Source organism: Asparagus officinalis, chromosome 2, assembly GCF_001876935.1.
Source record: "Asparagus officinalis chromosome 2, Aspof.V1, whole genome shotgun sequence".
NCBI lineage: Eukaryota > Viridiplantae > Streptophyta > Magnoliopsida > Asparagales > Asparagaceae > Asparagus > Asparagus officinalis.
This window is the reverse complement of record NC_033795.1, coordinates 81,041,477-81,057,654: the sequence shown is the minus strand read 5'-3', so window position 1 is coordinate 81,057,654 and position 16,178 is coordinate 81,041,477. Positions and strand designations below refer to the sequence as shown.

The 16,178-nt window shown below is 35.5% G+C and overlaps 1 protein-coding gene across 1 annotated transcript; it reads right to left on the bottom strand.

Moving 5' to 3' along the window:
• On the bottom strand, nt 143-12,554 carry LOC109831797 (acyl-CoA-binding domain-containing protein 4-like). The gene is made up of 18 exons (XM_020399233.1): nt 12,221-12,554; nt 11,978-12,048; nt 10,791-10,854; nt 10,644-10,715; nt 8,489-8,692; nt 8,320-8,397; nt 7,936-8,043; nt 7,781-7,847; nt 7,634-7,695; nt 6,520-6,659; nt 5,172-5,298; nt 4,968-5,082; nt 3,792-3,880; nt 3,057-3,140; nt 2,795-2,980; nt 2,280-2,435; nt 1,007-1,066; nt 143-610 (listed from the first exon to the last, which is right to left on the bottom strand). Exons 1-18 carry the CDS (start codon nt 12,368-12,370, stop codon nt 434-436), a joined length of 2,010 nt encoding a protein of 669 aa, XP_020254822.1. The 5' UTR covers nt 12,371-12,554; the 3' UTR covers nt 143-433.

The window sequence follows — 16,178 nt, the reverse complement described above, 5'->3', positions numbered from 1 at the left end:
CGCGTGCCTACAAGAAAGCATAAAAGATAACGCTAGTTCTGATTTTTCAAAATGAGGGGAATAATTGTTGTGTGAAAATCACACAACTGGCGAATAATATGTACGCTACAAACCGAAACAAATACTGCGCCAGGTGCGAAGCTTGAGTCGAAGCAGAATATAGAGACAAATGTAATACAAGAAAAAGATCTTTGGATACAATTCCTAAATATCAAGAAACAAAAACAAAAGGAAGAAAAAAGTTTAAACACAATGCTCCAGCACTCGTATACGACACAATTGGAGAATATGACGCAATCTCAATTTTTTTCATCAATTATTGTCTTTACTTTAAAAGAACAATGACGAACAATAAGAAGTGAATTATGACACTATCAGCAAAATCACTGTCACGACTGTACGAGTTGTAGATACTTTGATGCCTAGAATTTGGTTACTCAGATTCGGGAGGGCTTCCAGCAAGCCAACCCCAGACGCCGCCAGAGCTCTGCTTCTGTTTAGCACTCATTGCGGCTTGTTCTGAAGCAGCCTTCTGCCTCTGAAGAAGCTCGACTTCTTTCTCCAACGTCTCCATTGTTTGTAGTTTTTGCCTTAACTCAGCAAGGTCAACCTGTTATAAACAAAACCTTTTATCATATTTGATGGCTTGGCTTGTATTACATTTTAATTCATTTTTTTTTTTTGCGTAAGCAGAGAAAATTCTATACAGTTTAATATGGGTTAATTGCGGATAGACACCCACCCTATAGTTGTATTGTTGCAGATAGACCCCTGAGTGAAACTTCTTTAACTCTTCAACCTCAAGAGAAAAACAGAATTTTTGTTTTCCTATGGGGACAAAGGGACCCCGTGATGGTAAAAGAGTGAGAGAATTTTCAAGCAGGAGGTCTACATATGCAACAATAGAACTACAAGGGGTCTATCTGCAGTTGGATTATACTACACAGGGTCCATCTGCAATTAACCTGTTTAAAATAGAGAAATCAGTCAAATTGCAGTAACATACCTCAAGTTTGAAGCATCTTGATTGCTCAGCAGCAAGCTGGCCACGAACGGATTGAAGCTCCTACAGAATTCAAAAGAAGGAAAAAAAAATTATGAAAAGCTAAGAGTTTGATCTGCATGCTGATTTTGTGATGTTACAGCTTTTCGCCTTTCCCACGTGACCTATAGCTTCTCAAATGAGCCATTAAATTAATCAAGAAATTGGATTTCAAACTCTACTTTATTAAAGGTCTGCAAATTAATTGACTTTCCAACATCCAACTGGAGAAACAGTTATTTTATTCTGCAGTTCGAGAAATAAAAAAAAAATTGAAAGAACGGTAAATTCTAAGTAAGTTAATGGACATGAACGCAATAAGGTATATATACTAGTCTTTTTAGCATATGGAACCTTTTTGCAACTATATGAAACTTCATGAATTCTGTACTGGTATTCTGGTAATATGTTTGAACAGGACCGAAATGTACAAGAGATGTAAATTTAACGTTATACAAGGGCATATGAGAAAAGACGTGATTCTAAATTTCCAAAACTATGCAGTGACTCAAACTTTTCTTTTATAAGTGATGCATCTTGATTGGCAACAAGTTAAAAAAGTTATCCAAGGGCATATGAGAAAAGCTGTAATTCATAAGTTTCCAAAATTATGCAGTGACTCGAACTTTTCTGTAATAGGGGATGCAACTTCATTGGTAACTGTACATTTTTGCAATCAGAGGTAGGGACAAAGACTTCATGCCTCCACCATTACAGTAATTAAGATATGGGGCTCTTTAGTACGCAAATACATGCTTGTTTGAACATGAACATGCAAAGACAGATTAAATATATATATAGTCTTTTTAGGTGTAACCATCTTTGAACCTTTATGCAAAAACAGTTAGCAGATTATTTGAAATATTTCGAATGTAGTATACAATATTGATTATGATCCACAATTTCCTAGAATAGGTAACATGGACTTGTCAGCAGAAGATCTGTCAATGTTGTGACTATAAATGCATTAATAATACATAGTTTCTAAATAAATCAATATGCTCTAGAGCGAGCATAATGCAGATAGTTCATTATGCATTTCAAGAGAAAAGAGCCATATTGGTACCGTCTTAGAAATGATGAACAAGACAATGAACAAGTAGACGGAAACGAGAAGATCCAATTATTGGGACAACTATGCTCTTTCACGAAGAAGGAAAGAAACACAGACAAAGGTAAAAAAGCAAGGCATTGAGAGGTGTTAACATGGAAGAAGAAACAAATTAGTAAAGCTTGCCTTTGTAAGCTCTATGTTCCTAGCTTCTGCATCTGATAGCTCTTTCTTCAGTTGGATTCCCTGCAATTGTTCCCTGTTAAGTGTTGCTTCAAGTTCTTCTTTCTCTGCCTTGAGGGCTGATACAACTCGTTCGCTTGTTTCCTCACTTCTAACATTCTAAAAATTTATGGCAGGAGCAGAAGTTAAAAAACTTCACATAATATACATGTCAGAAATTTGAATACCTAATAAAATCTAAAGACCATTCCCTATAAATCCAAACTACTAGCAACAAATCATTTATAGTTTACTTAATATATTTTCGGCTTTTGTCAGCACATGCTCTCATTTAAGACAAACCATCTTGCTTCAATTTTTTTGGGCTAATACTGCTATTGTTGCCGTTAAAATCAAAAGATACTCTGAAAGCATGAAAGCTAGCATTTGCCAAGATTGAATCACTCCATTTTGTATGAAAAAAGAATACTGTAAAAGCTCTAAGATGCTTTAATCCACTAATTTTCATGTCATATTACCAAGGGCTCGGAATCAACATTATCCATCACAATTTCTCTTATTTTCCCATCTTGAGCTGCTTCTGATTCAGGCCCCGCATCTCGGCTAGTATTCACCGCTGGATGCAGGGTGGCTATACTGTCTGATACAGGTCTCTCAATCTTGGATTGTGCATCTGATTTGTGACTTGGCTTAAGAACATACACCTGACAATCAAGATGGATAAGAATGGAGAAAACTTCACAGTATAGAAAAGTGTAAATGCGATCGTATCTACTTCACCTCATTGCTATAGCGCCCATTATATCCACCAAATGACACAAGAAAATCTTCCCCGTTGTAGGTACTTGAAACTAAACTGAGGCCCTACAACAGAACCTCGAAATATCAGTGACCTAAAGAAATTACCAGATTACAGAGTTGTTGCAGAAGTGCAGAAGAAGGGGTAAATTTACATATTTATGCAGTAGTAATGTTTACTGGCATAAACTTACATATCCTTGTGTCTTATACGGGACAGACTACTACTGTTCGGATTTTACATACAGATTATCTAAGTAACTAGAATCTTGTTGACCTCTGGTTTCATTATTGATAAATATCATAATTGATAAATATCATTATTACAAAGTAACACCAGAAAGATGAAAAAAAAAGGTGTCAATGATCATTCTCTGCCAAACAATTTTTACCACGCCCGCTGAGCTCTTTCTTTCCCAGAATAAAAAATGCCTCTAACTAAGCCCAAAGCAACGTCTCGTGATTAAGGGACGGACATTTCTTATTTTGACGTCAAATGGAAATAATATGAGTTTATTATAAGATGTGACAGTGGCGAAGATACTCATGTTGTCTTCTAAATTCTCCTACAAACACCCAACCCTTTTCTGTTCATCTTTGGATATGCTTGATAAGAACAAAAATGTTATTATCGTCAAAATTTTAAATGTTTCTATATGTAAACAGTAAAAAAATACACAACGTAAAACCTAACTAGCACAAAATGCAAGTGGATACCTCGCTAGCAAGTGGCACACGCCCTTGAACAGTAGTAACAACAGACCATATTAATGTAGACATGTTAAGCACAAGAGTTTCAGAGATCCCTGCAACAAATTTGCACAAGCAGCAGCAGAAAGATCAGGTAGAAACAACCAATAGTTAATACATGCAAGCATGTGCTCGTGTACCCAAAAACAGAATAAGCCGAAACAACCAGGAGCAGCTTCTTTTAAATACACACAGCAGGGCATTCTTTTATAGAGCTCATACAATTTCAAGCTTCTTCATGTTCTACACATGATGCCCTTTATCCTTCATTTTCTATATAAAATAATTAAAAACTTCAATAAATATAGTTATTCATTCCCATATTCAGTATCCTTGTAAATGCGGCAACTTATTTTTCAAGAGTGACAAACAACATGTTTGCATTGTATCCTTATCCAAGCAAGTTAGGTTCATAAACAAGTTATGCCTTATCCACAAGACATATTTCAGCACATTCAACCAAATTTAGTCTCAAAACAACCTTACGTGCCTAGAGTTATCCAACTGTGACGGGTTGGGTTCATATGTTGGGTATGAAACAGACCGATCATCCTAGTGGCCTCCAGTATCAATGCATCAACTTTATCCGTTTCACCTTTCGGTTCCTTAGAGTTAAAATAGAACATGAAGATCATTATTAATAATATAAGTTATCACCAACTTTAACGATTAGATCAAAGGAGAACAGATTCTATAACATTTGAATCTTATCTGAATATCTTTGGAGTGAACTCTACCAACATGAAACTAAAAAACACTGAAACACAGTAAAGAAAAAAAAAATTGTTGAAATCCCCTCTAAAAGAGACAAGGGCATGTATTCAAAGGTTTGCCATAAGAGATGCAACAAGTGACCCCATTAAGTTGTTACATCCATCTTTAATTGATTAGCAGAAAAAATATATTTCATTTTGATTTCGATATGATTAAAACTGCACTGATCAGCTTTTCGCGAAAAGTTGACAAAGGTTTGACAAGAACCAGAAAATCAAGTTTTGGAGCGCAAAAGACATTTTCTCCTTCTCGGAGTCAAAAATGGAATATAAGATGGAGCAACCAATAAGAAGACTGACAAGCTCGTGATACGTTAATACAATATACCAAAGAAATGTTTATGTAACACCATAAAATACAATATAATACCATTTTTATTATCGCCACCACCAGCAATAAACCAGTTTTCTCCAACTGTTACCCCTGCATGGCCAGCTCGAGGACCTGGAGTCACACCCTGCTGGTTTGGTCTAGACCATTCCATCTGAATGAAAGCCATTCATCTTTTAAAAAATGGCTAAAAGTAATCCTATAAACATTCATTAGCGTATGAAGATGTTGTAAGTTTCTTACAGTCTGTAAATCAAGAACATGTAGATCATTGAAGACAGTTGCATGAGATCCTCCGCCGAAAATCAAAAGGTACCGGTCTGCATGGCAGGCAGCAGTGTGGTCTGATCTTGGAGAAGGAGGTGTGCCTCTGAAAGACAATAAAGAAAATATTCAAATCACTGAAATGGACAAATAATATTTTTTCTGCAACTCCCATCACCACTTATGCGTTGTCAGCAATGATATAATCTCAAGTTATTCAAATTTGCAAAGAATATCCTCAGTTAATTTCAAAATTTTGAGATTCTAATTTATGTACACATAAAAGGCATTAAACAGCTAATGCAACACTTCACATTTAAACTAAGCAAAATCCAGCGACCAGGTTCCTTGTTTGAAAACAGAGAAACTTGGCAATTTCAAAAATCAGAGGAAAAGAACAATATAAAGAGATTACAACTTTGAAATTCATAGCATCTGGTCATGCTTGATTATACCAGTTTGTTGTCCAAACAGGGTACAAAATCGAAATCGAAATCATTTTATTTATTTATTTAACATATATAGTTCCAATATCCCATGATTTCCATATCAGACAGCAGGATTAAACAAAAATGAACATGTTAATACCAGTATCTGCTCCTTCTACATCCCTACGCCTTCATCTACACTAGCTGAATGGCGTCATAGAAAAAGTAAATATAGGAAAAACCTTATGCTTGGTTAAGAGGATTATTCAAGTTGCAAATATGCTGAGAAAGAAACCATAGCTGCAGGAGGAAAGATCCTTATATATATATCCTCCAACCCAACTACCACCTGCTCTTCCCAGTGCTCATAGAATGAAGGGGAAAATGGCCCAAACCTCAGACCCTCACTGAAAGTGTTATCAGGTTGCAAGAATTCTCTAAAACAAGCCTCACAAATGGATACTGCAGAGAGTATATTTGTTATTTTTAGGAGTTCTAAAAGTTCCAGTAAAATTTTATCTGTTGAATAAGAGAGATGGCAGGAAACATTTATAAGGTTCAGCAATTGTATATACTTCCGAAAGGAGCTTGCCCACAAATCTTTAACCACTAAATCACAAGCAGGTGGACCAACCTTTTTTACGAAGCAATTTAAATGTGTGCAATCAAGAATCCATTCTCCAAGCAATTCCGCAAATTCAATAGCAAGAGCAGGAAAGGAGCTTGCCCAAAAACCAGCAGATGGACCGGCTTTTTTTTACTAATCAATTTAAGTGTGTGCAATCAAGGACAAATTCACCAAGAAATTCCACAAATTCTGTAGACTAGTGATAGGTACTGACAAAGGCAAAATGATATATCTCAGACCCAAAGAGACAAAAAGAGAAATGATGTCTTACATAGCATCCATGTCATCCCATGTCATGGTTTCCAAGTCAAGAATATGTAGGTCATTCAAGAGAGATCTCTTTGCATCTTCACCGCCAAACATGACTAAAGTATCTCCAACAAGGGTCACTGACTGTCCTCCACGTGAAATCTACATGGAAAGCAGATTTATAAAGAATCATATAAATTTAACTAGAAACAGAACAAACATGTTTTTTATTGTAAATCATGCAAATAAACACTTAAAACCACATAACATATGTGTGATTTGTGTCTGCCTACGTGGCATAGGTAGTGCTTGTTTTAGAAAGGAGAAGGATGTGTGGGTGGACAGTACGCAGGAGAACCACCGCAAAAGTTTTCTTGGATATCTGCAACAATATCATATAAAGGTTTTCACCGTAACAAAAAATGATGAACGATATAGTATTTCCTTATAAACCACTCTTTGATTTACTGCTGTGAGGGAGAGAGAGAGGTGGACTGTGGAGGTTGTGGAGAACAATCACAAAACTCTTGTTGAATGTCTGCTATAAGGCTGTAATATTAATATACAAGTTCTCTGCATTGAGAATAACCCCCAAAAAAACAGAATGATCAACAAAATCCAGTATCTACTTTAATTAGTACTTGTCTATGCTACATCTTCAAATGGACAGAGACCAAGAAACTCATTTTGAATCTTAGAACTCACGAATGTAGAATATAGATAAAAAGGGATAATCATGGTGATAACAACAAAAGGTGAGGGTTAGATGTTATACTTCTTTGAAAAAACAAGTGCCTCAAGGCCATGCATCTAAAGTATCGCTTGAAATTGACAAATTTTGAGATTTAGATATATAACCATCCTCGTGGCACAACTATTATGGGAAGTGGAAACCATTTTGCATCTGAAGAAAATCACCATTAACCATATCCGTACAATCAATAGCAAAAACATTAGCCTCTGTATGATGTTATATTTAATATGCATTTATGTCAAATGAAAAAAAAAATGGAACTGACTTGATATGACATATCAACAGAGTATGCATTAAATTTTCAAAGATAATGAAAATAGGCTTATATTTAGCATTTCAAAATGAATTTGACAGTTCAGACTGTCTTACAAAAAACACTAACCGGAGGTTTCCCATATGTCTTTAAGTCTGCCCATGTACAAGTCTGTGGGTTGAATTCCTTCACTATCATTAAAAGCACAGAAAACACGATCACTTGGTATGAGACTGAATAAGAAAAGTTATTTGTGAAAATGAAAAATGTTGAAACCTGTAACGGTCTCAGTAGGATCCTTTGTATGTCCAGCAACAGACAGAACTTTGTGTCCCCAGGTGATCTGCAGAAAGAAAAGTAGAAGGTGAACGTGTATGCTCAACCAGACTACATCTGCAACATCATGGTTGCAATTGAGAACAATATTTTACCAAAGAATGACCAGCGCATGGAGAAACAGTTACTGAATTCGATTCGGAAGATTCTACAGCGGCTCTAGCCTCCACTTTGGACCACATCAACCTCTTCAAATCCAAAACCTTCTCCCCAAATAAAGAAAAAAAAACACAAATATACATTAGACCCGATTGACGACCTACTTTTCATTAAACGGGGGATAAATGTAAAATGGGAAAAACAGGCTTCGTGATCGTCATCTGTGAGTTATTTTGACAATTGAAGCAAGAATATCCAAAATAAGTCACACAGTTACCATCAGAAAATATTTCGTGATGTGAACATCTCAGATATCATTGAACCCAAACTTCAAATTTAAATTCCTCGCAACTAAAAAATAGGTAGAAAACTCTCCTTACTTGAAGGTCACTAAGATAACGGCCATTGTGATTACCACCAAAAACATACATTTTATCCTGCACTAAAGCTGCTCCATGCTGCACAGTTAAATCATTCAACTCCAACGTTAGAAAAAATTTAAAAAATTAACATTATAAATTGGCTCAATTGAGCTCAGCAGTAAATCACCTCATATCGAGGCTTTGGACGCTGCCCAGATACTGAAGGTGCAATCCATTGATCATAAATACCAATTGATCCAAGCCCCTCCATTATAATATCTTTATCCTCAGTCTCTGGCATGGTTCCATTTTCTGCTGAAATGATTTTAGGCTCTTCCAATAAATTACCATTTGGGATGGCGGGGTCCGCAAATGACTCAATCTTTGGCTTCTGCGACAACAAAAAACAGGCCATAAAAAATTGTCGAGCAAACCCTAGATTTTAGAGAGACATTTTTCATTTGAATGTATGGCCTTCTGTTGTTCATCCACACATTAAATGAAATGTAAGAAAGCTTAACCACGAAAAAATTTCTATACAGTCTGTCATAGCTAACTTTAGTACACAAAGGGAGCTGTCAGTTTAACAGTTTTAAACAATGCCAGTAACAATAACCCAGAGTCCCTGAAAAGAATGCAGTTTGACTCCGTACGAACCAATTAAATCTTGCCAAAGCACTAAATACTGGTATACTGGATTCTGCGTAACATTGGATTGTCATACTTTATTTAGAAAATATTTAGTTGCTAACTATAAAATAAAAAAAGAATTTAGCCATCTAATTATCAACTTAAGGAATAAGGTTCTAGATCAGGCTCGTCAGTTTTTATTTTCATGTACATGATCCAACAAACATGCTCATTTGAACTATTCATTCTACAAGGTGACAATCTATAGGAAAAATTCTTCAAACTGTACTCTTTCTTAAGACAAGTCGCTAGATTTTTATGCTTTAAAATTTTAAAATCCTTCTTCGCCAAAGTGCCAAGTTAGTTAAAAGAATTCGTCAGCTGGCAATTGAGTGGGAAGTCTGACATGGTATTCAACATCCTCCATCGCACAATCAGCAACATAGCTGTTCAAAGGCCTTTTAAGCCAAACACACTTTAAACTTCCATTTTTCGCCCTTCATAAACAAGTTGTAATAATTTACAAGAATATAGGTTCTAAAATGTGAACCTGTACTCATCTGATTGAACTAATTTCATGTCTCTTCTCTAATGTTAGAATCAATGCACTATATGTTACTTTTGGTTTTAGAATTAACTACACCCATTTTAAACTCCCTTTGGGACTCATTTTGGCTTAGATTTCAGCAATTTCCTGCAGACTTTATTTTTCTGTCTTGTCTCACATTATATTTGACTTCTCCACTATATGCATGCAACTAGTATAACTCACCTGGGATATCTTTATCAGGTTTAAGACACTTATGGAATTGCCACCTGAACGGGCATCCTTCTAGCCAGTGAAATATCTATGCTTGCAATGACTAAATTTTCTAGGTTTTTACAATTAATGTTATCTATTAGCATGTCTCCTCTAGATCACATTTCACAGTCCTACTAAATATCATTCTACTCCAGTTACTCAGACTAAATTCTTGAACATGCTAGTGAAATACCAGTTATCATTATTGGGAAGGTATGCAACATTCCTCACTGATCACAGGATCAGGTGACAAGCATGAGACATGATGTTCATCAATGGTATTGGCAACAATTGTTTTCTTTTTATCTAAACTAAGGAAATGAGTAATGCATAGCATACACTCATACAGTGGTCCATAGTGCTCTTCCGCTTTATTCCGGTTGAAGCTGAGTAAATTATGGAGCATAAAGACATAGTCAAGTGCACAAGATAAAATATTAATGTTATTCAAAACAGTCCACATCTATATTTTATGTCATGCCAAAAAAGAAAGAAGAATAGGAAGGAGGAAGGAGAGAAAAGTTCTGCTATAAATCTCAGTTAGCCAAAACATGATATGTAGTTATCTACATTATACTGTCACATGAGGTGAAATTACCCAAAGGTTTTTAGATTCTTCTCAATAAAAAATAAAAAATAAATAACTTGATATAATAATTTATTCATTGAATTAAGAACTGTATATTAGGAAATTCCTTCTATCTGCTTATGGAACTAATGAAATACATTCTTACAACACGTTGCACAATCTCCAGATTCTCCACAACTGCCATGATACCAATCCACGAAAATACACATTGTCACAACAAATCTACACATATATGCACCAGATGATATGAAACAATGAAGAAAGTGGATTTTCTTCATAAAACAAATCACTGCCCAACCAAGTTATTTTAAAAATACTTACATGCATTTCAACGTCTACGATGGGCTCCACTGTGAATTCCGGGACCCTCGAAAACCAACCAGGATCTTCCTCCTATTTTATATGCTAAAACAATTATCAGCTAACATCTCACAAGTTTTCATAAACAAGGAAAGGCTTAGTATGCACCTCTAGAATCTTCACGAAAAGACGCATCGCTTCTGTTGAGGCCATGTTTCCAAGCCCATGCCAACTGCAAGGACCATGTAAAACATTAGTAGCTAACTAGAAATCCAGATACTTTTTCTAAAAAGGTTAGAAGCAACCACTGAACGATGATACTATAACACAATCGGTAAAAGTATTAAAAGTTTCAGTCAAAAAGATTCATTTGTTGGATGTACAAAAAAAATGTCATAAATGGAATAAACAAGATGGATAATGACTACAAAGCAGTTATGCATAAACAAGCGTAGCTATTACTGTCATATAAAATTGAAAGCAATAAAAATAATAAAACTCAGGTGGCTAATACATTTGTTCATTGAACTTCAGCAAAAATCCATTATCAATTGCGAATTAATCATGTTTTCCAGCCACAAAAAGATGGCAAAAGAACCCAATCACTTTCTGGCACATTCATGTAACATCTTTACAAGCATATCATAGGTCAAGAGTGCATTTATACGAAGAAGGAAAATCCGCTGCAAGTAAAGAAAAGTATCACCGTTTGTGATTCCAAATAGAAAATGATCCAGCGGTTCCCTTTCTCTTCAATGAAGCTAGAGGGTAATACTACTCAAATGAAGGCAGTACAACTAAACATATGGAGTTGTGATTGCTACTTGATATTCATATTATGCACATAGGTCAAAAGAAGCCTCACCGAACAGCTAATGCCCTCTGTTCCCTTGCAGACTGTCAAAGATAAAATCATTTCATCCCACGCACCAAAAACATTTAAATGCTGATATATCAGTCACAAAGTACAATGCCAGGTCAAGATGGATCTGTTTGAAGATTTTCCAAACTCTGACAACACACCCAAAATCTAAAGACCAATCTTCTCTTCAAATTGAATCCAAGTCCTTAGACCACTAAACAACAGCAGAAAGAGGCAAAGAGCTAATCGAATAAAAGTCCTATAATTTAAACTGGCAAATGTTTAAACCTACAATCTTGGACATTTAATTTGATCTCATAAGTAGCAACCCCCAAAGTTTCCAAAAAGATGCAGGCTAGTTGCGATACATGAACTGCATTCTCATTTCACGTAAAATCTAAAAAAAAATTAAATAATTTTTTTTCCGAACGTTTTCACAAAAAATAGATAATTTGCCAAATATACTATCATTAAACATAAGAAAATCACCAACCTAGTCCACTTGCTGTGCTCCACTGGATTCCAAGCCCTAGGTTTCGCCGTATTGCAAGGTCCCACAATCGCCTGCACAGAAAATCCATCAACACCACCACAAATTCAACCCAACTACACAAATCAAACATGCATTCCACTCCAATTCACAGGTCAAACCAAAGAAAACCCTAGCAAAACCTCGGATCCAAACCCTAGATCCAACACACACAAAAAAATCAACAGATCGGTCGAGATCCCTTACTTGCTGATACAGTCCGTAGAGGAGGAGCGCGACATCGTTCTGGAACTTGGAGGTCGCTCCGCTGCCGTTGGATCCGTCGCCGTATCCAGCGTAGGCCGCGGCGGCGTAGAATCTCTCGGGGTAAGCGAGGCCGGAGCTCGCCCTCGCCATTGAGATCGAAGAGGAGATCGATCTCTCGAGATCCAGGAGATCTGGAGAGAGAGGAGAAGAGGGAGGATCTCTTTGAGATCTGGAGCTGTTTCTTGATTCCTTTCTTCTCCTCTTTTTTTTTTTATTTTTTTATTTTCTTTAGCGGTCGATGTGGGGATCTGAGAATGAAAAAAAAATGGATGTTTATTCTTCTGCTGTTTTGCTTATAAATGGGGGGGGGAGTTTGCTTATGCGAGAGAGTGAGGAGACGGTGACACTTCTCGCTGTTCCGCAGGAACACTGTAAGATGCCTAGCTTTGGATTTTTGTCCTCCTTATATTTTGTTTTGGGGTGCTACGTCTCGTCTCACTTTTGAAATACAATTTATAAGGGCCAAATGTCACAAAACAATTAATTTTTATAGTTTTTGCTTAATGTAAGTTGTCATAAAAAATTTTAAGGTAAAAAATTTCACATGGGTGCTAATGTAAGTTGTCACATGACATATTTCGGAGGTCTTTATTGCTGCTTATTCTGTAACGGTTCTCTCTTTATTGCATAATGTTGGGAATGTTTTAACAATTTTTGTTAATATCGTAAGAATATTTTATAATAATATATGATATTCTTATGCATATTTGAAAGTTTATAGTTCTATTTATCATTTAATGAATATGATTTATAAAATTTTTAACTCTTACTAGTTTTATTATGTGATTTTTCCATTTTTAAACAACTACGAGGACACGAAGGGTTTAATTTTATACTCATTACAGAAGCTCCAAAAAAGCTAATTTTTCGTTCAAAATGAGCTGCTTGGTTACCCAAAAAAGCTAGGGAAATATATTACACAAGACCATTTCTTATGATACTTTTTTTTAAATGTTTGGTTCACACTTGGAAACCAAGAGGGCTCATTTTTTAGACCATTTTTTCTAGAAACTTGGTTGAAACCATGGGTTTCTAAGAAATTAAAAAAAAAAATCTTTTTCCTGGCCTTCTAGGAAATTAACCAAACAGCCCCTATTTATAGAAAGTAAGGTGGGCAGCAACCATTATAATTTCATGCTCATAATAATCCTATGCTTGATTGGTGGTTATCTTAGATAAGATTTATATGAACCTATCAGATATTTGATAAGATGTCAAAAGTAGGAAGAGTGAAAACGCACTGAGTTCAACCACGCAGATCTTTGACCGTAAATCCAAATTTTTGGATATTTGCTCTAATTTGCTGTGAATAATTTTTTTTTTTTTTTGGCAAGAAAATGATGTCTGTGAGGTGAAGTATAATTATGGGCTGGCCCGAGTACTTTAGCCCGTGTATAATTTGCTAGTCACATTGTTGATGGGCCATGTTTAGTGTTCTTTTTTGGGCTGATTGGTGGTCCACGAGTAAGCCTGAAGCCATGAATATCCTCAAACAATGCTTAAACAATGCTTACGAAATAATCATCATGTTTTTTTTGGCTAAATATATTCTTTCGTTTCATTGCGATCATAGTCAAATATTGTCTATGTTATATTATATTTTATTATCTATAACAGCTAAGTTGTTTGAGGGGCTGTTTGTTTGCTAAAAAAAAGAACCCCCCGCCATGTATGATTTCAAGAAATTTTCCCCCGTCACGTAGGATTTTGGTTTTAACCGATTTTCAAAGCACACATTTGTTTCGTTTTGTAATTTAAAGAAATGAGGGTGCCACGTAGGATGTCACGTTAAATTTTTTTGAAAACTCATTTCAGACCAAAACCCTCTGAAAACACTTGGAAATGTCACTTCAGAGAATTTTTAATTACTAAAAGCACTGTTGAAACAATGGCTAGGAATAAAAAGAATTATTTAATTGCTAAAAATACTATTGCTTTTGCTGCTGATTTCCAATTCCTTTTTTTTATGTTCAAACAAGCACAAAAAATAAAAATAGATGATTAAAAGGCAATATTTATTTGCTGAAAACAGTATTGCTTTTGCGGCTAGATTTTCTTTAAATGTGACGTGGCAGAGGTTTCATTGCGAAACAAACGAAAAAAAAAAGAAAAACGGAAAATGTGTTGAAAAGTCTTGAAATGAGTTGAAAATGTGTGTTTTTCATTTCCTTTTTTTTTCCGGAAAACAACCAAACAGGCCCTGAGATGAAATTCGATCTCGAAATCTCACAGAGTCATATGTTCATTAAAAAAAGAAATTAAATGGGAAATGGGCTGAATTATAAGTCACTTTAAGTTTTAAAGCCTAGTTCACTTTCTGCCTCTTCATTTGTCCTTCCAAATATGGGGGAATCTTTGTTATTAGATGAAGGGGCTACCCGCTATTGAAGATATAGATGAAGGGGTTATCTAAAATTTAGTTTACCCTTTTTATTAGAGAAAAATATGCTATAAAAGTTTCAAATCGGCGGTGAAGTTAGCTGATGCAACAAATTTATATTTCCCCTTCAACGAATATAATTATACATGGAGGCATTTTTCATGGAGTTTCTACATCAAGGTGACAGCCTCCATGCCCCAATATAATTAAGTTCTCCCTTTTAGCCATCAACATCATCATCACCGGATTTTTCCTCCTCTTTTATCTGCTACTAAACTTTTAAGTAAGAAGAAATTTGCAAAATAGACCTCTTTTGCTAAATATTTAGCAAAACTGACCGTTTTGCTAAATATTTAGCAAAGTAGACCTTTTTTTGACCAACATGTCAGATCGATTTTACAAAACAGACCATTCGAAACATACGGGACTAGTAGTCCTGTATGATTTAAATCATACGAGAGTACTAGTCCCGTATGTTTCGAATAGTCTGTTTAGCAAAATCGACATCTTTTTGACCAACAGACCAAAAATATCTATTTTGCTAAATATTCAGCAAAACGATATGTTTTGCTAAATATTTAACAAAATAGGTCTATTTTGCAAATTTTCCTTTAAGTAGATTTCACCAAACCCCCCATTAAATTTGGCCATTTGGCACTTAACCTCAAAAGGCTTGGAACTCCCACCGGAATTTTAAAAAATCCCTAAAACGTTTTTGTCATGTTCTGAGTTCTTAAACAAAAATATCATATAAACACTGCAAAGTAGTATTTGGAGTTAAGCGAAAAATTCACAACATTTTGGGGATTATTTTGAAATTTACCAGCTTTAATATAAACGCGAAAGATTAGAGGGAAGAATTGTAGAATGCTACGTCCGATTCTACGTGCCTTGGAATTAATCGCACACTATTTTACTTTTTTCTGGAATATATTTGGCTCTTGTTCTTTTAATATAAAGTGACCTTGTCATGTTATCGACTAGATCCAAAGAAGCGTTCATTGCTAAACAAAAATCATGAAAATCAACACATTTGAGAACAAATTAAGGTCAATTTTGGTCTTTTGTGTTTGCTCTTTGTTAATGCTTCTTCCCTTAGTTTCATCAGTTTGCTCGCTTAGTTAAAAAGTGCAAATACTCAGTCATCTTCTCGTCATAATTAAGAGTGCTGCTACAGGGATCCAAAATATAGGACCAATGGGAGGGGACAGGTGAGGTGTCCCCTCTCTATTGCATAATGAGTTGGCCATGCCAACTTATTATGCAATAGGGAGGGGACACCTCACATGTCCCCTCCCTTGGTCCCATATTTTGGGTCCTTAAATCATTTTCCCATAATTAAAGGAGTGCTCTAAGAAGAAGATGAGAAGGGTATAATCATATTCTAGGGTAAATTACACCAAACCATCAATAATTTTTAGCGCTTTGAAATGAACCTCCGAAGGCTTCTAAAATTGCACTAATATATTCCAGAAACATTACTTAAATAAACCATTTCAGGGTACACTAGCTTCGTAA

Excerpts from the sequence above, each read along its gene's own strand:
- LOC109831797 (XM_020399233.1), bottom strand. The coding sequence starts at position 12,370 with ATGGCGAGGGCGAGCTCCGGCCTCGCTTACCCCGAGAGATTCTACGCC. Across the intron at positions 8,044-8,319 it reads GTTATCTTAGTGACCTTCAA|GTTTTGGATTTGAAGAGGTT; the intron begins GTAAGGAGAGTT and ends TTTGGGGAGAAG. Across the intron at positions 5,083-5,171 it reads ATGTTCTTGATTTACAGACT|ATGGAATGGTCTAGACCAAA; the intron begins GTAAGAAACTTA and ends GCTTTCATTCAG.